This window comes from Talpa occidentalis, unplaced genomic scaffold, assembly GCF_014898055.3.
Source record: "Talpa occidentalis isolate TD23 unplaced genomic scaffold, MPIMG_talOcc4v2.1 talOcc4.10, whole genome shotgun sequence".
In the NCBI taxonomy this organism is placed as follows: Eukaryota; Metazoa; Chordata; class Mammalia; order Eulipotyphla; family Talpidae; genus Talpa; species Talpa occidentalis.
Window position 1 is genome coordinate 106,465,355 of NW_023600993.1, and position 24,451 is coordinate 106,489,805.

General features: G+C 72.4%; 3 protein-coding genes across 4 annotated transcripts; 1 reads left to right on the top strand and 2 right to left on the bottom strand.

The window, feature by feature from the left end:
• Nucleotides 1-266: 266 nt before the first annotated feature.
• On the bottom strand, nucleotides 267-5,119 carry SRMS (src-related kinase lacking C-terminal regulatory tyrosine and N-terminal myristylation sites). Its single transcript, XM_037501664.1, has 8 exons — nucleotides 4,890-5,119; nucleotides 2,864-2,985; nucleotides 2,342-2,508; nucleotides 1,708-1,849; nucleotides 1,447-1,605; nucleotides 878-1,059; nucleotides 650-806; nucleotides 267-507 (listed from the first exon to the last, which is right to left on the bottom strand). The coding sequence occupies exons 1-8, from the start codon at nucleotides 5,117-5,119 to the stop codon at nucleotides 314-316; spliced, it is 1,353 nt and encodes a 450-aa protein (XP_037357561.1). The 3' UTR covers nucleotides 267-313.
• A 3,660-nt stretch (nucleotides 5,120-8,779) lies between these two features.
• Nucleotides 8,780-10,738, top strand: FNDC11 (fibronectin type III domain containing 11). 2 transcript variants are annotated; one of them, XM_037521853.2, is made up of 2 exons: nucleotides 8,780-8,835; nucleotides 9,680-10,737. In XM_037521853.2, the coding sequence occupies exon 2, from the start codon at nucleotides 9,690-9,692 to the stop codon at nucleotides 10,641-10,643; it is 954 nt and encodes a 317-aa protein (XP_037377750.1). In that variant the 5' UTR covers nucleotides 8,780-8,835; nucleotides 9,680-9,689; the 3' UTR covers nucleotides 10,644-10,737. The 2 variants fall into 2 exon arrangements, with proteins under 2 accessions (XP_037377750.1, XP_054555410.1); XM_054699435.1 differs by lacking the exon at nucleotides 8,780-8,835 and adding an exon at nucleotides 9,114-9,154 and having other exon boundaries at nucleotides 9,680-10,738.
• A 1,995-nt stretch (nucleotides 10,739-12,733) lies between these two features.
• HELZ2 (helicase with zinc finger 2) lies at nucleotides 12,734-23,542 on the bottom strand. Its single transcript, XM_054698708.1, has 19 exons — nucleotides 23,164-23,542; nucleotides 22,785-22,968; nucleotides 22,580-22,687; nucleotides 21,813-22,330; nucleotides 21,102-21,743; nucleotides 19,639-20,422; nucleotides 19,468-19,543; nucleotides 15,709-19,393; nucleotides 15,478-15,596; nucleotides 15,274-15,405; nucleotides 15,049-15,198; nucleotides 14,836-14,983; nucleotides 14,642-14,758; nucleotides 14,380-14,572; nucleotides 14,174-14,308; nucleotides 13,885-14,103; nucleotides 13,617-13,773; nucleotides 13,285-13,452; nucleotides 12,734-13,161 (listed from the first exon to the last, which is right to left on the bottom strand). The coding sequence occupies exons 1-19, from the start codon at nucleotides 23,511-23,513 to the stop codon at nucleotides 13,037-13,039; spliced, it is 8,010 nt and encodes a 2,669-aa protein (XP_054554683.1). The 5' UTR covers nucleotides 23,514-23,542; the 3' UTR covers nucleotides 12,734-13,036.
• Between the last annotated feature and the right edge of the window lie 909 nt (nucleotides 23,543-24,451).

Below are 24,451 nucleotides of genomic sequence, written 5' to 3' on the forward strand. Positions count from 1 at the left end.
GCTTGTGCCAAGGGGCCACTGCTCAGGGTCTGCCTGGGAGCCCAGCGAGGGGCCCCGCATGCCCAAGGGAACTTAGGAGGGGGCTGGGAAGCCGCCTCTTCATCCTGGCCTAAGGGACCTGGGGGGCGCGGGGGGCCCCTGCCAGGTCTCCGCCGGTCCCCCGGACACCGCCAGCACGCAGAGCCCATGGGCGCCTCCTGCCAGGGTCAGGTCGGTGGCAGCTGCAGATGCGTGTCCCCCGGCAGCGCCCGGCCTGCAGGGCAAGCCTCGTCCTGGCAGCCGCCCAGGGAAGCGCTGGCCGCTGCCGGCCGGGTCACGTGGGAGTGGGGTGCAGGCGTCGGCAGATGGCACCCAGCTTCTCCTGCAGGGCCACGAAGGCTGGCCGCTCCTCGGGGCTGCCCTTCCAGCACCCCAGCATGAGCCCGTAGACCTCGGTGGGGCAGGCAGGCGGACGCGGCAGCCGGTAGCCCCTCACCACCTGCCGCAGGGTCTCATGGTTGCTCATTCCTGCGGACCAGAGAGGTGGCTGGACTCTGCCAGCCAGGGGGCCCACCCACCGCCCGCCCCCGGGACCCGAGGCCAGGTGCCCCTGGGGCCAGCCCGGGATGGGGCCCTCCGGTGAGGACTGGCCTCCCGCTGCCACGCCCACCTTGGTAGGGGCACTGGCCGTAGGTGAAGACCTCGTAGAGCAGGACGCCGAAGGACCACACGTCCGACTTCTGCGAGTACACGCGGTAGCTGGCGGCCTCGGGTGCCGTCCACTTGATGGGGATCTTGGAGCCGCTGCTCGGGGAGTAGACGTCGTCCTGGGCGAGGAGACAGCGGTGGGCAGCCGCGCCCGTGGGCCCCGTGTGCCGCCCGCCGGCCATCCGCTGACCTTGAGCAGCCGGGCCAGGCCGAAGTCGGCCACCTTGCAGGCCAGGTCGTCCCCCACCAGCACGTTCCTGGCAGCCAGGTCACGGTGCACGATGCGCCGGGCCTCCAGGTAGCTCATGCCCTCGGCCACCTGGTTGGCGAAGCTCAGCAGCTGGGGCAGACTCAGGGCCCGGCCCTCGGGGCCTGGGGGAAGGTGGGGCTCAGGGCCAGCCCGGTGGGCGGTGGCTGCACCCATCCCCTCGCCTCCCAGGCCCTCCCAGGACAGCCCCACGGTGCCGAGCACCCAGCAGGAAGGCGGGTGCCCCGCCCCGGGACAGAGAAGGGCCAAAGGTGGGGGAGAGGGGCTGGGGCTGGGCCAACAGTGACCTTGTGCCTCATGGTGACTGGCCGGCGCCCCACCCAAGCCTCCCGACCCGGGTCCCCACTTGGCCCCCTCCACGGGCAGGCCTGGCCGGCACCCAGGCTCCAGGGCCAGTGCTGGCCAGAGGCAGGCGGGCGGGGCCCGGGAGGCCCTGCGGGGAGGCCTCTACTCCAGGCCGGGGAGTGTGGGCCGGCGGCTGGGACACTCACTGCCCAGGTAGGCCTGCAGGCTGCCCTTGCGCATGAGCTCCGTGACGATGAGCACGGGCTCGCCCGCGGAGCACACGGCGTGCAGCCGGATCAGGCGCTCGTGCCGCAGGCTCTTGAGCGTCTGGATCTCCTTGGCCAGGTCAGTGAGCTTCATGTCGGCTGCAGGAGAGGCTCAGCTCAGCCCCCCTCTGCGGCTGGGGGCGGCCGGGGGGGCAGCAGGGGGCGGCTGGGGTGGGCGCGGGCGTGGGCGGCCTCACCCACCTGACTTGATGACCTTGACGGCCACGGGCAGGGCGCCCAGCCACAGACCTTCCCACACCTCCCCGAAGTAGCCTCGGCCCAGCTTCCTGCTCAGCGCAAACTCGGAGCGCGGCCGCTCCCAAGCATCCTGCTCCGGGGGCACCTGTGGGACCGACACTCAGGTCCTGCCCGTCCTCCCAGGCCAGGGGCCGTTTCTCCCGGAGCCCAGTGCTGGCCTGGCCGGGCGGGGGCCAGGAGCTGACCTCTGGAGGCCGCCCTAATTGCTCAGGGCCCTAAGTGGCACCTTCGTGGGGCCGGATATCCGTCTGCAAACACTCATTACACCTGCCCGCTGCCGCGACACCAGAAGAACCGGATCGAGCAGCCCGCGGGGGTGTGGGGGGCATCTCCTCCCACAGCTTCCGCTCCTGGGGCTGGGGTGAGGGCTTCCCAGACTGCACACCCCTCTTGCTGCTCCCCGCAGGCCTGTGCTGGGGGTGGGGGCACCCTGTGGAACTTGCAGAGCTGGAGAGCCCACCCTGCCCCAGCAGGGCCAGCCCGAGGCGGGGCCCCACGGGGCCTGGTGTCCCAGCCAGTGCTCCCGGCTTCCTGGGGTCTCTGAGGGGAGCCTGGCAGGCCTGGGGGCTGGGCCTACCTGGGGTGCGCAGGGCTGCAGCAGCGGGTTCTGGATCAGCTTCCAGTTGACCTTGTAGTAGGCGAGCAGCTCCTCCAGGCCCGGGAAGAGGCGGCCCTTCTGCAGGTAGAGGCCGCCATCTGCCGCCGTGGAGATCCGGTAGTGGCAGACCTTGGCCGGGGCCCGCACTGGGCGGCAAACAGGAGGCCGGTCTCTGTGGCAGGTTGGCCTGGACTCTGCGTACCCCACCACCCTCTGGGGGGCCCACCTCAGATCTGGCCCAGAGATGGCCAGGTGGTGTGGGAGAGGGTGTGCGGGCAGCTGCCAGCCAGAGCGGGGTCCGGTGAGTGGCCACAGGGCGGGCACACAGCACAGGCCCTGTGAGCAGAGGGCGGGCCCAGGAGAGGCCGAGCGGATGCATGCGTGAATAAGTGGATGACCAGGTCCTCCAGAGCACTGGCACGGGGGCCCTGGGGGGGCTGGGCCACTGATCGGCGGCAGCCGGGCCCTCGGTGGGGACGGGGCACGAGCAGCACCTGGTACCTGACAGGGAGTAGTCGCCTTGGCTGCTCTCGCTGGGCCGGACGAGGAACGCCCCCGGCGCGTTGGCGGTGGACAGAAGCAGCTGCTGGGCCTGCGTCCTGCTGATGCTGCTGAAGAACCAGCTGCAGAGGGTGGGCGGCAATCACCACACAGACCCCGGCCCAGGCACCGGCCCTCGCACACTCCGGCCACCGCTGCGACTGGGACCACCCCCTGGGGTGTCAGCGGGCACTGGCCCTGCTCACAGGCTGTGCCCCCCAGGGCCCCAGGGTCACAGGCCAGTCCTGGCCTCTGTGAGCGCAGGTGGCTGGGCTCCCCAGCGCCCCCTCCTGGTCAGGAGCCACACCCCGGCACGTGGGCGTGGCGGGCAGAGGCCTGCCCGGGGTCTTGTCTGGCACCCACCTGGAAGGCAGGCACCTGAGTCACACGGGTGGGGCTCCCCCATCCTGTCCTCGGGTCTGCTCCCCAAGGCCCAGCCGGGGAGCCCTACACCGGAGTCAGCTCTGCTGCCTGGAGCTTCCAGGGACCCAGGGCCTGTCCCGGGGCCCACCCCATGCCCGGCCCCCAGTCACCCTGACGGGAGTCCAGAGATTGCGGGTCAGGGCCAGTGGGGATCAGCAAGGATCCTAGAAGACCCAAAAATGACCCAGAGTGACCAGTGCAGGGGGTGCCCCAATAAGGGAGCCGGTGGGCTGCCCTAGAAGCAGGTGGCTCTGGGGGCTGGAGTGGGGCCCTGGCAGGAACCCGGGAGCCAGGCTGGGAGTCAGCGTGGCCACGGTCACCAGCCAGGCTGGAGTGAAAAGTGGGGACAGAGGCCTGAGGGATTGCAGGAGAAGGCAGGGGCAGCGTGTGCCGGCTGCAGAGGCAGGCGTGGCCCCAGAGGGTGAGGGAAGCAGGGTGCTCGTGGGGGGGTGGCGACAGGAACAGGGGTGCAGGCTGGAGCTCAGGGTCTGCCTGCCCTTCCTGGTCGGGGGCCAGAGGGAACCTTCCCAGGTAGCATGGGGAGACCCCTGGCTTCGGGGTGATCTTGGGGGCTCTCCTTGGGCAGGGGGCAGGGGCGAAAGGAGGTGGAAGAGGGGCCCTCAACAACTGGGGAGCAGCGAGGTCTCACGGTGGGGGTGGAGGGGCCCCGCCTGGCCGGGAGTCTGGGCTAATGACACCATGAGTGCGAGCAGCCCTTTCATCCCGACCAGCAGACGGTCATTAGCCTCCCGCGCTGCCCCTCCCGGCCCAGGAGCCCTGACGGGCCTGCGGCTCAGGACAGCCAGACTGGACGCTGCGCTCAGGACGGCAGGGCCATGCCCGAGGCTTGGGGCCCAGGGACTGTCTACACCACCGGCTCAGAGCCAGACAGAGTGGTGCCCGGAGGCCGCGTCTGGCCAAGAGGCCACCCCCTCCAGGGAGCCCTCTGGGAGAACATCCTCTCTCCTCTCTGGGGTGCGGACAGCGTGTCTGTGCCCGCCTGGGGAGGCGGAGGGGCAGCCCCTCATCAGTGCCTGCTCCCCAGGCTAGTTCGTGGGGGTGGCCCAGGGGCAGGGCGGTCCTGTGCCCACACCCGTCCCAGCCCAGGGGGCGGACAGGCTGCTGGCTGAAGGTGGACAGGTGAGAGGGGCAGGGGCGTGCCCCGAACCTGCGTCGCCCCCTCCACACTGGTCGCCCCCTCACCCCTCACCGCGCAGGGGGACATGGCGCGGCCCCCGAGTCCTGGCACGGGTTGGCGTCCGGCCCAGCGCCCTCGGGACCTCCCCGCAGCTGCCAGGAGAGAACCGGGCCTGGACGCCAGGACGGACCCCTGCGTGTGGGCAGCAGGACCCGGCGACGACAGCGCCCCAGAGCGAGGCCTCAGCGGCCGGCCTGATGAGCGTCCCCGCTGCCCGCCTGTGCCCGCTGCTCCCCGCGGCGCAGCGCCAGGAGACGGGCCTCCCTGTGCGCCCAGCCCTGTGCGCCCTGGCACAGCGGCCCCGGCGCCGCCCGCCACCCCCGGGGCGGGGAAGGGGGTGGACGCGCTCCCGCCGGGGCTACTCACGGTCGGTCTGGGAGCGCGTCGGGGCGGCCCTCGGCCACGGGCGGGGCGCCGGGCGGCCCCGGGAGCGGGCGCGCCTCCAAGCAGGCGCCGTCCTGGTCCTGCGGCTCCTCCTCGAGCGGCGGCTCCAGCGCGGGGGGGTCGCCAGGGCCGGGGCCCGGCTCGCCCGCCGGCCAGATCCTGTCCCAGAAGAAGGCCAGGAAGGCCAGGCGCCTCCTGAGGAAGGGCTCCATGGCCTGCGCGGGGCCGGCGGGGACACGCACGGACGGGGAGGCGCGCGCCCCCCGCGCCGCGGCGCTGCCCCCGGGTGTGGGCGTCGGGCCGCTCCTGCGGCGCCCCCCGAGGCACGGGATGGGGCGCAGAGCCGGGAAGGGCGCGGGGGGCCCTGCCCTCGCCGCGCGGCAGCTGCCCCGCCCGTCCCCCGCCGGGGTCTGGCACGCGGGACTCGGCCCCGCCGCTGGGAGCTTCTTGGGGCGGACCCGAGCGCCCCGGGGCCGGCCTCGGGGGCGGGGCCGAGGGGCGGCCCCGGTCGGCCCGGGGCGGGGCCGCGGCGGGGTCCGCCCTCCCCTGGGCGTCCCGCGGCGGCCCAGGCTGCAGCCCGAGGCTCGGCCCTGCCCAGGGGCGCGTCCCCGAGAGAGGGGGGCCGGGGGGACCGCGCACGCCCGGCCCGCGCCGGGCCTGGGCAGTGGCCTCCGCCGTGCGGGCCGCGCGCCGGGCGAGCAGGGGCTGGACTCCGGCGGAAAACTGCCTGGGCCTCCAACAGTTGGCCAAACAGCTTTTCACCACAACCTGGCGCGGGGCGGAGGCCGAGACCCTGGCCAGCAGCAGAAACTCCCCAGGAGAGCTGGCCGGGTCTCCGGCCCCACCCAGAGTGTGTGCGTGGGAGGACAGGCGCTGTCTGCACCCTGGTTACCCCCAAATGCACAAACTGGGACGTGGTGGAGACTCGGGGTCACAGATGTGCCAGGAGCCCCCAGCACCTCTGCAGGCTGCAGACCCTGGCCCCAGCTCAGGAGTCAGGACAGGGAGGTGGCGGGTGAGGGCAGCAGGTGAGTCCTGGCACCCCTCCCAGTGCCCCTGCCCTGGCCAGCCTCTGCTTCTGGGCCGGGTGGGGAGAGCAAAGCCCGCCTGGCTGCAGCAGGCCTGCACGTGCGGCTGTCTGTGCCATTCACACCGCCCCGAGCCGTGTGGCCTGGCCTGGTGCCCAGCAGCCCTCTGGGCCGGGTCTCCAGGGAGCACGGCGGGCAGGCGACCACAGGGTCTGAGGAGTGCGGGGCCCACCCCAGCCCCTCCATTCTGTGCTGGGCCTGCTGGGCCTCCAGGCCGCGTGGCCGCAGGAGGGCCTCGTGCTGACCATGCGGGGTCAGGTGCTCAGGCGCAGGGTCCTCCTGGGCCCTGCCCATCCCCCAGAGCCAGAGACCAGGCTTCGGGCTCAGCACTGACTGTCCACCGTCTATGGGCAGCAGGGGTGGCGGTCCCCGCCTGCCCCATGCTGGGGCCCAGGCCTCCCACCAGCCCAAAGAGCAGCCCCAAGACTGAGGAGGGGCCGAGCGCGGGGCACCCACCCTGTGTAGGAGGCAGGCTGGCGGGCTGGGGAGGGCGTCTGTGTGAGGGGAGGGCCTGGGCACAGGGGTCAGGCCTGGCTCTCAGACTCACTGCCCTGCACCCCTGGGCAAGGTGCTGACATCGTGCTGTGCCTCAGTGTCCCCATCTGGAAAGGCCTGGACTCCCAGGCAGAGGGAGGGAGGGCTCTGAGCAGGTCTGCCAGGCTGAGGCAGCAGCCCAGGGCCGCCCCTGCGGGCGGGCGCTCAGTGGCACACAGGGGCCGGTGCCCACAGCCCTTGGAACGCGAGCAGATGGGCCGGGCAGTCCTTGCTGAGGGCACTCCCAGGGCACCCGGGCGCCCCGGCTGGGCACTGTGCTTGTTACAGGGCAGGGAGAGGGGCAGCCAGACCCCGCAAACCTGCCTACTCCAGATAGGTTCTGCCACCCGCCGCATCAGCACAAAACATACGAGACTTCAGTGGGAAGGAGCTTTAATACAGTTAGTGACCAACACAGGAAAGACAGAGAACCTCGTTTCTACATCAGGTACCCAGAGGGACCCGTCCCCTCGCGGGTCAAAGCCCACCCAAGCAGGACTGGCCCAGAGCGAGGCCCCAAAGCTGCCATGAGTCTAAAGCACCTCCCAGGGGGACCCACAGAAAAGCGTCAGAAACAGACAGACAAGTCTGGGAGGAAAAGAGCCACATCAACGTCAAGACAAAAGCCGCCCTCGCCCCCTCCCCGCGGGTCTCTCCCACGTCGGAGCCGCCCCGTCCACGCCCGCCAGGCCAGCGCGGCTTCTTCACGCGTCTCTCGGCTCCATGCGCCTCCCCCAGGCTCCTTCTGGCTCATCCTGCTCCTTCCTTCTCAGTCTCCTCTGCAGCTGCTTCTCCCTGCTCAGCTCCACCCCCCTTGGGTGGGGCAGGGAGCCTGGAACCTCCCCCTCTCCTGGGGACCCCCCTGTTACATGCTGAGTGGAGGATGGTCCTGACATGAGCCCCATGGGGAGGGCTGCCGCTGAGGACACCGGCTGTGGCCCACGGGGACGGGCCGTCTGGTCTTGACTGGGTCGCGTTCCTGGGCCGCCAGCTCCTCGGGGACATGGCCGAGGTCACACGTGAAGCGACAAGTATTTTGAAATTAAAAGTAAGTTTTAAAAATTGGCTGGGGCCTCCCTGGTGGCTCAAGGGGTTCACTCAGCCTAAGAAGGTGTCCACAGTCTCTGCGGCACGAGTTTGATCCCCAGCCAGGGAGTGACCCACAGGGCGCAGCAGACCCCTCCCGCCTCCCGCTGCAGTGGATTCCAGTGGCTCTGCCTGTTCTGCTCCCCGCTCCGTCTCTGGGGAGTCCTCTCACCCCCCGCACCTCTGGCCTGCACCCCAGCTCTTGTACGCATAAATCAATCTTTAATAAATAAAAATTGTCTGAAGTACAAGAAACAGAAAGGGGGGGCTGAGGAGGGGGGCTCCCCTCCCAGCTCCCTCCTCTGTTTGTGGCTGGGGTGGGGGGCCTCTTGATGCTGACCCCTCATCGGGGGTCTTCCTGCGCTTGGCAGGCAGCACCCTGTACCCCACCCAGGCCCTGTCCTCAGACCCCCATAACAGCACAAGGGCAGCGGGCCTGGAGCGGGGGTGCCCAGAGCGGGGGTGCAGGTGGAGCCCCCTCCCCAGGCCAGGTGACCTACCCTTAGGGCCTCCTCCCCAGCAGCAGGTTGCGGGGGGTGCGGGCCAGCTCGGGGGCAGCCGTCCTGGGGGAGGGAGTGCTCTCACGGCGGTGCACGCCGGTGGCCTCTGAGGATGGTGAGTGGAGGATGGTCCTGACATCCTCCGGGGAGGGGTGGGGGTGGTCGTCCTGCCTATGTCCCCCCAAGGGGGCCTCATCTTTTCTGAGACAGACACAGCTTCGGGACCCGCAGCGGCCCTGGGGGAGGGGCGCCCCGGAGCTGTTTGGACCGCCCCGCCCGTCCTGGTCACCCTGGAGCCCCACGGCCTCGCCAGGGGCGCCGCTGGGGCAGCAGCAGGTGCGGGGCTGGGGGTCGATGCCCAGAGCCCGGCGAGCGGGCGGGCGCGGGCGGGGCTCGCGGGGTGCGCAGGGGCCCCCTTCCCCCTTCCAGCGCCCGCGCTCGCGCCGCAGCCTCCGGAGACGCCTCCCCCCGGCCCACCTCGAGCTGAGCTTCCCGACGAGCCGCTGCGGAGCCCCCAGGTCGGGGCGCGGGGCTCCCCAGGGAAGGGAGCAAAGGCTCAGGTCCGGGGCCGGCGAGAGCGAGCGGAGTCGGGGTCTCCCCACAAGCCCCGCCCCACCCAGCTCGCGGCGTCACAAAGACCCCGGTCCCCATGGCGACCCGCCGCTCCAGGCCGGCCGGCTGGGCAGTCCCGGCCGCGCCTCCGCTCCGGACGCAGGGCAGGTGGGCGCGGGCCGGCGGGCGGGGGCGGGGACGGCTGGTGTGCGCAGGCGGCGGGGTGAGCAGCGGCCCCCGGGCTCGCGACCAGTGAGCTCTGCCCACTGGAGCCGCCCCTGACCACAGCGGCCGGGCAGGGAGGCAGCGGTCCGCCACCCTGGGCGCGCTCGGGCAGGACATAGGTGGGCGGCCTGGCTGGCGCGCAGCTCCCTCCCGCCGCGGGCGCTGGCCGGTCTGGCTGCGCTGACTGGGGCTAAGGCCAGCCGGCGCCGGGCTGCGGCCCGCAGTCACTGGCCCCCCGAGGAGGCTGGGAGCTCCAGCCCAGGTCTGTGTCCCCACCCGCCCCTGGGGGCCCGGGGCCTGGGACTGCAGCCAGGGGTGTTGGTCCTTTTCAAGAGCGCCCGCCAGACCTGGGGGCACTGCTGTGTCCAGTGGCTGGCACACCTGCCCGGCCACTGACACGAGACTTGGGGGGCAGGCGGGGGAGGCTCCTGCTCGTTAAGACGCAGCGGGGAGGCTCTTCCCAGGCCACTCCGCTGGCCAGTGACTGGGCGCCTGCCGGGCTGCTCCAGCCCCAGAGTCCACTGTCTCCACGCCATCTGGAGGCAGCAGGACAGACAGCCGTGCTCGGAAGGTGCTGGCCTCAGTGCCCACCACCCAGATCCACAGCCTGCCCACTCACCCCCATGGGCTGGACCTGCTCCCTCATACAACCTCCCCCCGGGATGACCAGGGGCCAGGCATTGGAGGGCTGGGCCTAAAGTTACCCCCTCCGCTGCAACACCGCCATGGGGCGCGGGCAGGCAGAGGCCAACGCGGTTGGAGCTGACGCCTGGCCCTCCACCCCCAGCTTCCAGACAATGGACTTCCAAGTGACAGGCCTGGGCCTGGACAAAATGAAGCTGGACAGTCCCCAGGCCGTCCTGGACCAGGAGGAGGCGGAGGAGGCCGAGGGCCGGCAGCTGCTGGAGCCGCAGGCCTGGAGGACGTACACGGAGCGGCGTGCCGCCCTGCGTGAGTTCCTCACCTCCGACCTGAGCCCCCACCTGCTCAAACGCCACCACGCCCGTGTGGAGCTGCTCCGCAAGTGCTCCTACCACATCGAGGTGCTCCCCAAGCACCTGGCCCTGGGCGACCAGAGCCCGCTGGTGCTGCCCAGCACCATGTTCCAGCTCATCGACCCCTGGAAGTTCCAGCGCATGAAGAAAGTGGGCACAGCCCAGACCAAGATCCAGCTCCTGCTGCTGGGGGGCCTGCTGGAGCAGCTGGACCGCGGCCGGGCCGAGCTGGATGCCCTGCTCGAGTCCCCGGACCCGCGGCCCTTCCTGGCTGGCTGGGTGCGGGTGGAGCGGCAGCTGGGGGACCTGGCGGCCGTCATGGACAGCTTCCTGGCCACGATGGTGCCCGGGCGCCTGCATGTCAAGCACCGCCTGGTGTCTGACATCGGCGCCGCCAAGATCCCACACATCCGCCTCATGCTGAGCACCAAGATGCCCGTCATGTTTGACCGCAAGGAGTCGGTGGCCCACCGTGACTGGGTCAGCCTGCGCTGGTTCGTTGCTGTCCAGCCGGCTGTGCCCGAGCAGTTCGAGCTGCGCTTCAAGCTGCTGGAGCCGCGCACGCAGCAGGAGTGCGCCCAGTGCGGGGCTGTGCCCGTGGCCGCCTGCAGCTTCGACCTGCACAACCTGCTGCCCGACCGCGCCTACCGCTTCTCCGTCAGGAGGGCCGAGAGCCACACGCTGGTGTACGAGCCCTGGCGGGACAGCCTCACGCTGCGGACCAAGCCGGGGGCACCCCCCGGGACCCGCCCCTGACCGGCTCCTGACAGATGCTTTTCTGATATTTATCCACTAATAAAGAGGAGTATAAACGAGCGAGAAGACACAGCCCTGCTTCCCTTTGCCAGGCGGCGCTGCCCCGAGCGCCCCTCCTCGCTCGCCGGGCCCCGGCCCAGCGCCTCCCCACTCTGGGGGCTCCGGGGTGGACCTGCGGACGCTGGCTGGAGCGGCAGCGGGAGTCCCGGCGTGCCCCCTCTGCGGCCGCGCGCCCCGGGCCCCCTGCAGGCGCATGACCCGGGCGCGGGCGACGGCCAGGCCACCCAGACCCGGGGCCGTCGTGTCCGCATGGCTCACCCCGCCTCACTGGAGCAGGGCGCCAGCGCCAAGAGGACACTTCGGTGTTTTTTTTTTTAATGACAATAAAAGTCTGTCTTCTCCCCAGAGAAACTGAAGTTCGTCTGCGCCCCATCCTGCGGGGGGCGAGGGCCAGGGGCTCGGGGCCCCACAGGACGCTGGTCAGCTGCAGCTGCTGGGTGGTCCTCGGCCCCACTCCTGGCAACCGGCCCCCGGTGGCCGCCAGCCCCTTGCCCGCAGGGCCGGCCCTGTGCCCCTCCCGGTCAGCCCGCAGCAGCCAGGCCCAGGGACAGCACGCGGCGCCGGCAGAGGCTGAGGCCTGCGGGCGCCCCAGCACGTGCCTGGCAGCCTGGCCACTGCCCACACAGCCCAGCGGTCAGTGTGAGGTGGGCAGGGCCTCTGTGGGGGGGAGGGCGCGGCACCACCGGGCATAGGCGAGCAGGGCTCTCCCCGCTGCCGCGAGCCCTCCCGCCCCCAGCTGCGGCCCGCCCAGCCCAGCTGCGGGGGTGCGTGCAGGTGGGGGGGGCAGGAGCCCAGCTGCGGGGGTGCGTGCAGGTGGGGGGGGCAGGTCTGTTTCCTGCTCAGCCGGCGCTGTTTACCCCGGGGGGGGGGGGGCGGGTGCTTCGGGTGCTTGTGAGGCCCCGCAGGCCACGGCAGCTCGCAGGGAAGGGGCGCGGGCAGCGGGCGGGCCTGCTCCGCGGTGGGGGTGTCCTGCCCGGTGCTCTGCGCGGTGGGGGGGGCGCGGGGGGCTCCTCCCGCTCCGGCTGGGGTCCGCGCGCTGCGGCTCTTCGCCACTCGGGGCCTCGCGGCGCCCCTGCATCCCCCACGCGTCTTCGCGGCCTCCGGGGTCTGGCGCGCCCCGGCCCGGCTCCGGCCCGGCGCCCCGCGGAGCAGCCCGGCTGCGGCCCGAGACTGGGGCGCCCCGCGCCTCCCTCCCTCGCGCTCAGGCCCCCTCGCGGATTCGACCCGAGGCCCCACCCTCGGAGAGTGGGGCCCCGCCCCCCCCAGCTTCCTGCCGCCCTGCCCGCCACGCCCCTTCCTCCCGGAAGCCCCCCCCCCCCCCCCCCCCCCCCCGTGGACTCCGCTCTCCCCTGCGGGCCGGGCGCGGAAGGCGGGACCCCGGGACCGTCCATCCCCACGCCCGTCCCCTGCCGGCCTGGCCCTGTGCCCCCGGCCCGCCTCACGCCCCGCCGGCACCGGGAGGCTTCCCGGCCAGCCCGCCCCGGGCCTGCCCACGCGCCGGCGAGGAGCCCGGGCAGCCCGGCCAGGACGCTGGCAAGGCCGGCAGCCTGCGGCCCTTGGACCCGGACCCGGGCCGGCCCCACCTGGGGACAGAGGTCGGGATCCGCCCGGCACCAAGTACAGCTCAGCAGCTCCCCGTCCAGGCACAGGCCATGCGGGGCGCCGGGCGGGGGACAGCTTCAGCCCCCCACACTCCGGGAGCCCCGGGACCCGGACGCAGCCCGCAGCCAGAGGGCGGCCACCGCCGGCCGACCACAAAACACCCCCAAGTAAGAAGTGACGCGCAGACTTTATAATAAAGTTAACATGGATCGGGGGACACGGACGCCTAGAAAACACACGAACCTGGAATGTAGAAATGGGACCTGTAGAAAACGTGGAAGCAGAGACGCCCCCGCACAGCGGCCCTGCCGGGCAGCCGCAAACACCGCCTTCCCGCACCCCAGGACGCGCCCCAGCCCACCCGCCCCGTCGGCCGAGCCGCCCGAGGAGGCCGCAGGCAGAGGGGCGCAGCCCCGAGCGGCCGGGCGTCTGCGGCCCCACGGGGTATTGCACATTCGGGGCGAGGGTGGGGAGGCCGGTGGGCCCGGCCCCGCCCAGGGGGCGCACGGGGCAGTGGGCCGGATACCAAGACCCGCTGCCCGCCCTGAGTTCGGGCTGGGCCTTCCAGTGAGAAGGGCTCTGGCTGGACCCATGAAAGGCGGGGTCCAGTGGAGCCCAGCGCGGCCCGGGAGGGCGTCCAGAGAGCGAGCACCCAAGCCCGGCTAGCCCGGGCGGTCTGCGGGCCGAGGGGCTGGGGATGCTCCGTCGCTGTCCCGGCGGGCGGCGGCTCCTCAGCAAACCACAGCGGGCCGCCTCCGAACCCGCACCTGGTTGGCCGGCACCAGGCTCTGCCGGGCCTCGCAGAAGTCCAGCAGCCGCCGCCAGAGCGGGCAGCAGCGCAGCAGCAGGTGGTCTCCTGCGAGGGGGCAGGTCAGTGGTCACCAGCCCCCCGCAGCCCCTCCCAGTGGCCCCGCCCCGGGCGCCCGCCCCGCCAGCCCCACCAGCCCCGCGGGAGGAGCCGCCCCGCCCCGGCCCTCACCAATGAGGCAGAGGCCCTCCTGAGCCCGGGTGATGGCCACGTTCACTTGGTTGGGGTCCACCACGAAACCCAGGAACTTTTTCAGCCAGCCCTTGGTGGGCCGCTGGTCCACATCGCCCTCCGGGCAGGATCGGACAGTGCTGACCAGCACGTATCGCCATTCGCTGCCTGCAGGCAGGACGCCCGTGAGGCCCCTGGCCCCCAGCAGCACCCTCTCCCCAACCCCCAGGCCCCTCGCCCCAGGCTCACAGGGACGCCCCCAGCGGCACCCCTCTCCCCACCAGCCCCCGCCCTCCCAGCGCCCCACACTCCCCGGTGCCGGACAGTCTCACCCTGGCTCTTGGTGATGGAGCACACGGTCACTCCCGCGACGCCCTCTCGCAAGAGGGCCCTGTTGATTTCGGCCGCCTGCGCGTTGTAGGGCGTGAGGACGGCGATGTCCTTGGGCTCCACAGTCCTCCCCAGGGTCAGCTGCTTGGCTATGCGGACCTGCGAGACCGAGGGGTGCGGTGAAGCCCACCCGACCCCCCGCCCTGGGCACCGGGGCCCCAGTGGTCACCTCCGCGCGCCTGCCCCCTCGGGGCAGCCCCCAGCACTCACCACCTCCGCCACCTCCTCCGGGTTGGCCTTGGAGTTCTCGTTCCCTTCGTCCGTGGACACCAGCAGGCTCTGCTCGTGGCCCTGCACGTGGCCGAAGATGACAGGGCAGCTGTCCCGCTTGGCGTGGCCCAGGACGCTGGGCGGACGCCGCAGCCCCTCATAGGTCTTCAGCTGCTGCTTGTAGAACTCCATGGACGGAAAGGCACAGAGGCCCTCGTGCTGCGGAGGGCGGAGCCGGTCAGCGAAGGGGGGGCAGGGAGAGGCCACAGCCCGGCCCCCTGGTACCCACCATGCGGTACTGCGTGTCCAGCATGTAGGCGTCCATCTGGTACCTCTCGAAGAGAGACCGGTCCAGCCCCAGGTTCTGCAGCTGCTCGTTCTTGACGACCGGCCGCAGCTGCTTGTGGTCCCCCAGGAGGACCACCTGGGGGCAGAAGGACGTGTGACCCCGTCCCCGCCAGCCCCCGCCAAGCCCCTCCCGCGGGCGCCACTCACCTTCTCAGCCTGCGGGAAGCTCACCAGGGGGATGAGGGTCTCGGGCTCTGTGGCCATGCCCGCCTCATCCACCAGCACCTGCCGCACGTCCAGGCTCTTGAGGCTGGCGGAGGCCGCGCAGGAGCACGTGCACAGGACCACGCTGTGCCGCTCCAGCTCGTACTTCCTGGCCTTGCCCATCACCTTCCTGTACCTGCGGCAGGACACTCTGCTCGCCGGGGCCCACCTGGCCCCGAGGGCGCCCGTAGCCCTGGCCACTTACTGCGCGAGGTCCTCTTTGGGGAAGACCTCCCCACTTTGCAGCCGGGTGTCAAAGGCCTTGATGTCGGCCGCGTAGGGGTTGGAGGGCTGCCGGATCCGGTGGTGCAAGGTGATGCTCCTGCGGGAGAGCCCCGTGAGGCCACGGCCGCCCTGCCCGGCCCTGCCCCCGAGGGCCAGCACCCCAGCAGGGCCCACCTGAGGGCCTGGTTGGGCCTCCCGTCCCGCAGGGTCCTCCTGGGCGGGCCCCTGCTGCTCACGCCAGGCACCGGGAACTCAGTGGCCTCCGCCTGCTCGCTGTACACGCGCAGGGGCTTCAGCTCGGCCACGCGGCTCAGGAGCAGTCCTGGGGGGGAAGAGGCCGCTGTCACCATGCCCACACCCAGCGGCGCCCCGCCCCCGGCCACGCACCTGCCAGGACGTCCACCGACTTGTTGGAGGGCCCGCAGTACAGGACGCAGGGCTGCTCCGGGGCGGAGGGGCCGCCCGCCTGCGCGCGCTCCGCGTTGCTCCTCTGGAGCCAGAACACGATGTGCAGGCCCACCACGGTCTTCCCCGTGCCTGCGGGACAGCCCGTGAGCAGGCCCGCCCCCGCCGCGCCCCGCCCCCGCCCCCCCCCACCCCGGCCTGGCCCACCTGGAGGGCCCTGGATGACAGAGAACGGCCTCTTCAGCGCTTCCCTGACAGCCCCAACCTGGCTGGGGTTCAGCCTGTGGCGGCCTCCGGGGATGTCCAGAGAGGGGAGCTCCAGGAACCTGCTGGGGACCCCTGTGGAGGGAGGCACCTCCCTGAGCACACTCCGCCCCAGGTGGCCGTGGGGGGCGGGGGCCGCCGACCTACCTCTGGGGGGCGCGCGCCTCCCGGGCGCGGGGCGGGGCAGTGGCATGGGCCGGCCCAGGGCGATGCTGATGACCAGCTGGGAAGCGTCCCTCAGCCTCCTCACGGCTTCCTCCTTGCGGCTGGGAAGGGGCGCGCAGACGGGCCACTCAGCAGAGTCCCCAGGGAGGGGCCTGCTGCCCCCCAGCCTCGCACTCCCGCCCCCAAGCAGGGCCCCGCCCCCCCAGCGCTTACAGGTCAGGAAGCTGCTTGGGCAGCACCTCCACAGTGAAGCGGGCGCCGGGCCGCAGGGCCTCTTCCGGGGCCGTCTCCGGGGCCGTCTCCGGGGCCGTGCGGTGCACGAAGAAGCGCACCCGCCGGGGCGCCTCGGGCTGGTCGGCCCAGCCCTCCGCCTCGTCCGCGTCCTCGGTCAGCCCGTGGGCCACCCAGGTGTACGTGGGGGGGTCGATGCCCAGGAGCGACCCAGGGCCCCCCACCGGGGGCCTGGCCGGCAGCCCCTCCAGCCGGACGCAGAGGTAGCAGTGGCCGAAGCTGATGTTGATGCAGTGCTCCTGCAGGAAGGAGGCCTCCAGGAAGAAGGAGCCCCAGAGCCGGCTGGGCGCCTTGGCCCCGGCCCCCGGGGCGTCCCAGGTGATGGGGACGCCCCGCAGCGTGATGGAGTCGTTCTCGGCCACCGCGCTGGTAGCCGACTCCAGGGAGCAGAACGGCCCCCACAGGCGGGTGTACTCGTCCACGCTGCGGAAGCGGTCCCGCCCCGCAGTGGGCGCCGGGCCCGAGAAGCAGGCCCCGGGCCGCTCCACATGCTCCAGGCAGAGGCTGAGGCCGGGCGCCACGGTCCACAGCTGCAGGGCGGGTGCCAGGAAGCCGCGCTGCAGGGAGGCCCCGAGCTGCACCTGCAGCACGTCCCCGCCACCCAGCTCCCGCACCACCTCCACGAAGTGCCCGCAGGGACTGCGGCACACCTGGCCCGGTGCCTGCCGAGGGGGCACCTGGGCGCCCTGCTCCCGCACCAGGGCGGCTGCCTGCGGCCACTGCTCCGCCTCCACCAGCTCCAGCAGCCGCTGCCAGAGGGCGGCATCCACAGGCTGGGTGTGAGGGTCCTGCAGCACACCGGGCAGCGGCGGGCCTGGCCCCGCGGCCCCCACGGAGTAGATGCGGCGCCGCCACATGAGCCGCAGGCCCGGGCGGCCAGCCAGGCGGTGGGGGTGCTCGGCCAGCTGCAGGGAGCGGTAGAAGACAGGGCAGGGGTCCGGCAGGGAGTCGGGGTTGGCAGGGAAGAGCAGCTTGAAGCAGCGGGCACCCTCCTCCACATCCACCGCCACGCCCAGTTTGTCCTGCGGCTGGGCCTGGAGCTGCACGGCCAGGCGCAGGTTGTGGGTCCGGCGCTGGTAGCCCTGAGCGCGGCCGTGCTGCCGGCCAAAATCCTGGCACAGCCGGTCGATGTCGCTGGCCGAGTAGGCACAGCCCCCCCGGCCCAGGGCCAGCAGCAACAGGCGCTGCACCACCACATCCAGGTACCTGCGGATGGGCGAAGTCGCCCAGGTGTACCAGTCCACCTGCAGCGCGTAGTGGCGGGCCGGCTGCTGGTCACCCTGGCGGGACCGGCCAAAGGTCGAGCGGCCCAGGGCCCTGCGGAGGTCGAGGCCCACAAAGGCCAGTGCCGGGTGCAGGTCGTCCGTGGTCAGCAGGTCCACCAGCAAGCTCAGGTCCTGGGTGCGGGCAGCCTGCTGGACGTGCCCCCAGAGGGCGGCCAGGACGGTCAGCTGCGCGCCGGGCGGACCGCCCTGCAGGTGCTGGCGCAGGTGCAGTGACAGGGGCACCAGCGCCCGGTGCTTCTCGCCCAGGGCCTCCAGCTGCCGGGCGCCAGGCGCAGGCTGCCAGCGCAGTGGGGTGACCGTCCGCGTGGGCTCGCTGCCCACCAGGAACTCTGCCACCAGGCTGTTGAACTGGACCATGTACTCCTTGACCATGATGTGGGCGGCGCGGGCGCCCAGTGTGCCATCCTCCTCAGGCTGCTCGTGGTGGCAGCCGCCCTGTAGCCGGCGCCGGCGCAGCACCCTGGCCAGGTGGCAGGCGGCAGCCACACAGGCCTCCACAGAGTCCAGGCAGGTGGGCAGCTCCAGGCCGGCACCAGGGTGCCCCGTGATCAGCTGCTCGGCCGACTCGTAGGTCAGCTGGAAGTTGGAGCAGACCACGGAGGGCGCAAAGCGCTGGCCCCTGAGCTGGTCGCTGCCCTTCTCGACAGTGAGGAAGAGGGAGAGGGCCAGGCGGTCCTGGCCCGGCAGGAGGCTGAGCGCGTCCCGGCTGAGGTCGGCTGGCAGCATGGCCACCGGCTCCCGGTCAGGGGCGTAGAAGGCAAGGCCCCGCCTGCGGGCCTCCAGGTCCAGAGCCCCGTCCCTGGGCAGCAAGCTGGCCACGTCGGCAATGTGCACGGCCACCTCGTACCTGGGGCCCAGGTCCCGCACGCTCAGGGCGTCGTCCAGCTGGCTGGCCCCCTGGGGGTCCACGGTGAAGGTCAGGAAGCCACGGCAGTCCTCCCTGCCCCCGGGCGCCCGACCCAGCTCTGCCTGGAGCTTCTGCACCGCCCTGGCCACCGAGGCCGGGTCTGGGGCGGGTGCCTTCAGGCCATGCTCCAGGTCCAGGATGTGCAGGCCGTGCTCCCAGGTGGTGGCCTCGGGCAGCACCTCCAGGATGATGCCCAGCGGGTAGTAGAAGCGCTCACGCCACAGGACCACCAGCACCCGGAAGAGCCGGCGGTGCCGGGCCTCGGGGGGGAGCCGCTCAAAGCCCACCTTCTGCAGGCGGCCCCGCACCAGGCGGTGCACCGGCACCTGCTGCGGGTCCTTCAGCTCCGCCACGAAGATCTTGGTGACGGAGCCGTCGATGGGGGTCATGATGCGCGTGTCCCACTCGTCCATGCGGCACACGAAGGCCAGCTCGCGGCGCTGCCGCCGGAGCACGCCCACCACGCGGCCCTGTGGCCGCCCCGGACAGCCCCTGTCCCCAGGGGCCCCGCCCAGGACCTCGACCAGCACCTCGTCCCCAGTGAAGGCCATCCCGCAGTGCCGGCGGCCCCGGACCTGGATAGGGCCGGGACCCGCCGGATCCAGCGGGACGGCGCTGGCCCGGTCGAAGGTCTCCTGCGTGAAGACACAGCGGTGGTACAGCTCGGGCTGCGTGCGCAGCAGGCTCCGCAGCTTGGCCGGGGGCAGGTTCACGTACTGGCGGGCCTGCTGCGGGGACGCAGGACCGGCCACCATGTCCAGCAGCCCGTCCTCCCGGACAGTCACCGTCATGTTCCGGCTCTCATCCAGCAGCTCCTGCAGGATGGCGTCGTCGGCATTGAGCTCCCCATCCGAAGGCCAGAAGTCAGACTCCGAGTCCTCGGCGTCCTCGGCGTCCTCAGCATCCTCGGGGCCTGTGGGCGCTCCGCCCTCCGTGGCCACCGGCTGGGCCTGCAGCATGGCTGTGCCCCCTGAGGCCGCGGTCTTGGGCTGGGAGGCGCCCCCCTCAGCCTCAGCCTCAGCCGTGTGCACCGCAGTGGGGGCCCCCGCGGCCCCCGGCTCCGGGACAGCGTCCTCGGCCACCGCGGCCACAGCACCCTCTGTCTGGAGGGCCCCCGGCCGCCAGTGCTGCTGCTGCAGCACACCCTGCTCGATCTGCTGCAGGGACAGCCCCTCGGGGCAGGCGCTGTGGTGCTCCACGCACTCCCGGATGAAGCTCTTCCACAGCCTACTGCAGGGCCCCGTGGAGCAGAGAGCCACGGCATCGCCCACGGCTACCACCAGCGACTGCGCGCGGGTCAGCACTGTGTTGAGCACGCGGGCGTCAGTGAAGAAGTCCCCGGCGGGTGCACCCGCGCCCTGCAGGCTGCGGCGGGTGTGCACCGTGCTGAGCACCACCACCCGGAACTCCCGTCCTAGAGGGGGGCACAGTCAGGGGGGGGCCCGGCGCACGCCCCCCCTCCCCCAGCACCGCCCGGGGGCCACTCACCTGGCAGGATCTCAAAGCTGCCCACAGACACCTGGCCCAGGTCCCGCCTCCGCAGCTCCTGCCTCAGCGCGCTCACCTGCGACACATGGGGCAGTGAAGGGCGGCCCGGCTGGGGCTGAGGCGGGGGACTGAGAGGGCGCCCCCAACCCCTCCCCGCCCCCACGTGCTCACCTGGGCGCCCTGGGACACGACGCAGATGAGCCTCTGCTCGCGGCCGCCCCAGCAGCGGGGCCAGGTGTCGTGGGCCTCCTGCACCTTCTCCACCACCTGGGCCACCTCGGCCGCGTTGAGCCAGGACGTCATGGACAGGTCGCGCTCGGGGCGGCCGGCCACGTGACAGAAGGCCAGCGGGTAGAGCCGGGGGTGGGGTGGGACGCAGCCGCTGGCGCGGATGGGCTCGCCCTGGGCCAGGTAGAAGTGGCGCGACACGAAGCGCACGATGGCCTCGGTGCAGCGGTAGTTCTCGTGGAGGACCACGCGGCTGTCCCGGGCGGCCGGCAGCGCCTGGCGCTGGTAGTGCCGGAAGAGCCGGTGCAGCAGCGTGTGCGCGGCCGCCTGGGCTCGCGGCGCGCTGAACAGCCGGGGCGCCACCTGCAGGTGGTCGCCAGCCAGCACCACGCGGGTGCCGGGGGCCGCGTAGCGCAGCGGGGTCAGCGCCTCGCACTCCAGCATCTGGGCTGCCTCGTCGATGAGGATGTGCGAGAAGAAGCCGCGCGGCACGCGGAGCTCGCGGGCCTGCGAGGTGGTGGTCACCACGATGCGGTGCTGCTCCAGCTCGGCCTGGCCGGGCGGGCGGAAGGCCTGGCCATCGGCCGTCAGGCAGCAGTACTGCAGCGTGGCCGCGTCCGTCTGGCTGGGCGGCCGGTCTGCGTACATCACCCGGAGCGGGGCGGCCTCGGGGTGGCCGCTGCTGACGTAGCTGTGGAAGTGCTCCTGGATGTAGATGTCCGCCGCGCTGGGGGGAGAGAGTGTGTGGGCGCGGGCCCCGGCCGGCAGGCAGACCGCGTCCTGCCCCACGGAGCACAGAGATCAGCAGAAGGGACAGACGCACAGATAAAGAAACAAAGGAAGGTCAGACCCGACGAGGAGGACCGGGCAGCAGCACAGAGCACCGGGCGGCCAGAGAGGGCGTCCTGGAGGAGGTGAAGGAGCTGGGGGAGGTCAGGCCCAACGAGGAGGACCGGGCAGCAGCACAGAGCACCGGCGGCCAGAGAGGGCGTCCTGGAGGAGGTGAAGGAGCTGGCCATGCGGAGAGGCAGAGGCAGAGCAGGAGCTGCAGCCCGCCCCAAGCAGCCGGTGCCCAAAGGACGGGGGCGGCCCTGGACTCCGCTCCTGGTCAGCCTCAGCGCTGGCAGGGAGCTCCGGCGCCGGCCCAGGGAGCAGAGCCGCATGGCAGAGCCAGGGCCTCGGGCAGAGGCGGGGACCCCGAGCCTGGCAGCCGGCAGGGCCGGGGACTGAGAAGGGGAACTTCACGGTAGAGAGAACCTGTTTCTCTAAAAATATCCCAGGGCCTCCCCCCAGGAAGCGCTGCTGGCTGCGCCGTACCCTTGCCCACCACACCCTCCCGGAGACCCAGGGTGGGGAGGGCGGCGGCCAGCGCGAGCAGCCAGGCCTCCTGGGGCGCCCGGGCTCACCTGTTGGTGTGCGTGCAGATGAGCACCCTGGTGTGCGGCTGCCGGATGACCTCCAGGGAGGCCATGGCCAGCGTGTAGGTCTTGCCGGTGCCAAAGGGGCCGTAGATGAGCAGAGGGGGCACTGGCCGCCTGCCCCCCGGGCTGCTGCCCGCGATGAAGGCCACGGCCAGCTTCTGCTTGCGGTTGCCGTGCAGCTCTGGCGGCGTGGGCTGGGGACGGGGCAGGGCGCAGGCCGCCAGGTCGGGCACCACCAGGCGCTCCTCGGGCAGCGCGTCCACCGCCTGGTGCCAGAGGCGGAAGGCCGTGGGGTCGACCTGGAACTGCACCTCCAGGACGGGACTGGTCTCGGGCTGCAGCTTCAGGGCCTGACAGCAGCCGGCAGGCAGCAGCAGCCAGCGGGAGCACTCCGAGCCGGCCCGGGGCTCCAGTCGCGCCTCGAACACGGTGAGGTCGGGCGCCGGCACTGGGGCGACCAGGGCTGTGCTGACCGCCCGGCCCAGCAAGAAGCCCTGGTCTGTATCTGGCGTCAGGCAGGACGGGATGGGGACCTCGGCGTAGAGTGTCCCGGCCGGCGAGACGCGCAGGCCCAGGGCTGGCGTCTGCAGCGCCGTCTTCAGGGTCACCGGGCCCCGCAGGTTCAGCCTGGTCGGAGGACGTGGGTCAGCTGAGCAGAGCCACCCCCGCCGCCCCGTCCTCACCAGCCCTACTCACTTGGCCACCAGCTGCTGCTGGGCCGCCTCCTCCTCGTACAGGAACTGGTGCATCCTCTGCCGGTAGTTGGCGCAGGAGACGGGCCCTGGGGCCGAGCCGCCACGGCTGAAGTCCAGGGCCAGGGCAGGCGCCTTGTACTTGGCCATCAGGGCCGTCTCCTCGGCTGTCCGCTCCACGCTGGGCACCACGTGGCGGTTGCCGGTGTGCCAGCGCTCCAGCTCCTCACACTGGCCAGGGGCCGGCGGCCCCCGGGCCTCCAGGCCATACCCCAGGCCCAGCCGCAGCTCCAGCCTCCGCAGCAGCGCTGGACGGCGGCCGAAGTCCAGGACCAGCCATTGCTCGAAGGTGCCGAAGGCCTCGCTCTGCACCCGCACCCCCACGCGGGCCTGGGCGGGACAGCCAGGCACGCAGAAGCGCCTGCCCTCTGCGTAGCGCTGGCCCTGCGGGAGGCTGGGTGCCTCCAGCCAGAACGCCGCCCCTGGCTCCCGCCGCAGCAGGGCCACGTGCCGCAGCAGCTCCTGCAGGGAGGGCGGGCATGAGGCCCAGCCGGGAGCCTCCTCCCGCCATGCCCTGGCCAGGCTCCCTCTGCTCAATGGGCTCAAAGCCTGCCCCAGAGGGGACCTTAGGGCATGAGGTGACCAGCGTCCCTTGCTGTGTCAGACATCCCTGGGGGCCCCCCACGGCCTGGCCCGGGAATTCAGTCCCTCAACACTCAGTGCAGACCCCGACCCGACCCTGTCCACTGGGCTGTCCCGCCGGCCTCTCACCTCGGAGTGCACAGTGAAGGTCCAGGTGTGATGGATCTCCTTCTCCTCGGCCTGATGGAGCAGGGGCTGGTCACAGGTCACGGACACGCCGTCCACTGCCTCGGCCAGCTGTGCAGAGAAGTCTGGGCTGCAGCAGGGCCGCTGGGCGCCCACCACCCGGCCCCGGCCTCTCACACCAGGACCCGCCCCAGCCCCGGGCACTCACCACCAGGACCTCGCTGCTGCTGCGCTGGTATTCGTCCAGCAGCCGCGCCTGGTACGGCGCCAGCCCCTCCCGACAGGCCTCCTTCTTCCGCAGCTGCATGGCCTGCACACGCTGCTCCCACTCCCGCAGCTCCTGCGGCGAGTGCGCCTTGGTGCACGCATCCCCGTACTCGCAGAGGTCAGGCCTGGGGGCAACTCGCAGAGGTCAGGCCTGGGGGGTCCGCAGGCTGTGCCGGGCTGAACCCCGGCCCCGCTGGCCTGTGTGCGGGAGCCCCGGGCGAGTCCTGGCTGCCGCCCACCCCCCAGGGGTCGACGAGGGCCAGTGGTCACAGGGCGGCAACAGGGCACCCTCCGGTCCCCGCGTTGGCCGCGGTCCCTACCTGGGGCAGAGCTCGAAGGTGGAGAGCCCCATGGGCGGGCTGCGGTGCTCCCAGGCCGCACTGTGGTCCAGGACCACCATCTGCGAGTGCTCCAGGGAGGAGCAATGGTTCTCGAAGGCTTCCTGCGAGCTGCAGGTCACCAGGCAGGCTGGGCAGTACAGCTGGACCCCTGGTCCCTGGGTGGGGGCGCCTGGGGGCCTGACCCCCTTGGGGATGGGAGGGGGAAGCAGGTCCCCCCTCCGGAGCCCCCCCAGCTGCTCAGCCTCCCACACGGCCATCTCCACGGCGCTGTGCGCGTACTGGCATCGGGGGGCTCCGTGCCGGCAGCGCCGGCCGCGCGCCACGTACATGCAGTAGGTCAGCGCCTGGCCGTAGCGGGGCCGCGGCCGCACCTCCACCACCTGCTGCTTGCGGCGGCCCTCGGCGCTCACGTGGGCCAGCAGCGGAGGGCAGGCCCCGTGCTTGGGGCACCGCCCCTGGGGGTCCACGGGGCTCAGGTGCGGGGGGCAGCGTCGGAAGCAGTGGGAACAGAGCAGCTGGAAGTGGCCGCCGAACTCGCTGAGCACGGCGTCCGCCGGGCTGGACGGCTCTCCGGGGGCCCTGCCGCCCGGGGCCCCTGCAGCGCGGCCTTCAGCCACAGCCGCCGGACGCCGTGCTCGCGCTCGAAGGTCCAGACCAGCGCCTCCTCGGGGCTGCGGGCGAAGGTGCACTGGTTGCGGTGGCGCGGGCAGCCCAGCCACGGCCGGTAGTAGCGGCACACCTCGTAGCGGGCCGGCCGGGGGAAGCCGGGCCGGCGGTCCACCTTGCGCCAGGGCCGGCTCTTGCCCGCCCCCCTGCAGCGGGCCAGGAGCATCTCGCGGGGGCAGCTGTGCTCCACGGTGCGCAGGACGTAGGTGCTGTCGTTGAGGCGCTGGGTGCAGCGCGCGCAGCCCAGGCACAGCTCCACCTGCGCCCGCAGCCGGGCCAGCGCCGCCTCCTTGGGCGGGCCGGACCCCGGGGCCGCCATCTCGGGCACCTGCGGGCCTGTGGACAGCTCCTGCGGCGGCTCAGCGGGTCCTGGGGGGCTCCCTCGCGGCGAGAAGGCTGGGAGGGCGGCGAGGGCAGGGTCAGCCAGGGGGGCCAGACTCGGGGCAGAGCCCGCCGCGCCCCTTGCGAGGGGCCTCCAGCCGGGCCCACAGGCGCCTGCCCAGCCCTGGGGGCCCCCCCCCGCACTCCCGGGCCCCCCAGCAGCCCTGCCCGGCCCTGTTTGCGCCCCGGCGCCCCCACTCGCGGCGCCCCGTCTGCGAAA

Coding starts and splice junctions, on each gene's coding strand:
- SRMS (XM_037501664.1), bottom strand. CDS start 5,119: ATGGAGCCCTTCCTCAGGAGGCGCCTGGCCTTCCTGGCCTTCTTCTGG. Junction 2,986..4,889: donor GACGCGCTCCCAGACCGACC/GTGAGTAGCCCC, acceptor CACCCTCTGCAG/CTGGTTCTTCAGCAGCATCA. Junction 807..877: donor GCCTGGCCCGGCTGCTCAAG/GTCAGCGGATGG, acceptor CTCCTCGCCCAG/GACGACGTCTACTCCCCGAG.
- FNDC11 (XM_037521853.2), top strand. CDS start 9,690: ATGGACTTCCAAGTGACAGGCCTGGGCCTGGACAAAATGAAGCTGGAC.
- HELZ2 (XM_054698708.1), bottom strand. CDS start 23,513: ATGTACGTGGCGCGCGGCCGGCGCTGCCGGCACGGAGCCCCCCGATGC. Junction 15,597..15,708: donor CCCAAGCAGCTTCCTGACCT/GTAAGCGCTGGG, acceptor GCCCCTTCCCAG/CCGCAAGGAGGAAGCCGTGA. Junction 15,199..15,273: donor TGTCATCCAGGGCCCTCCAG/GTGGGCCAGGCC, acceptor GCTGTCCCGCAG/GCACGGGGAAGACCGTGGTG.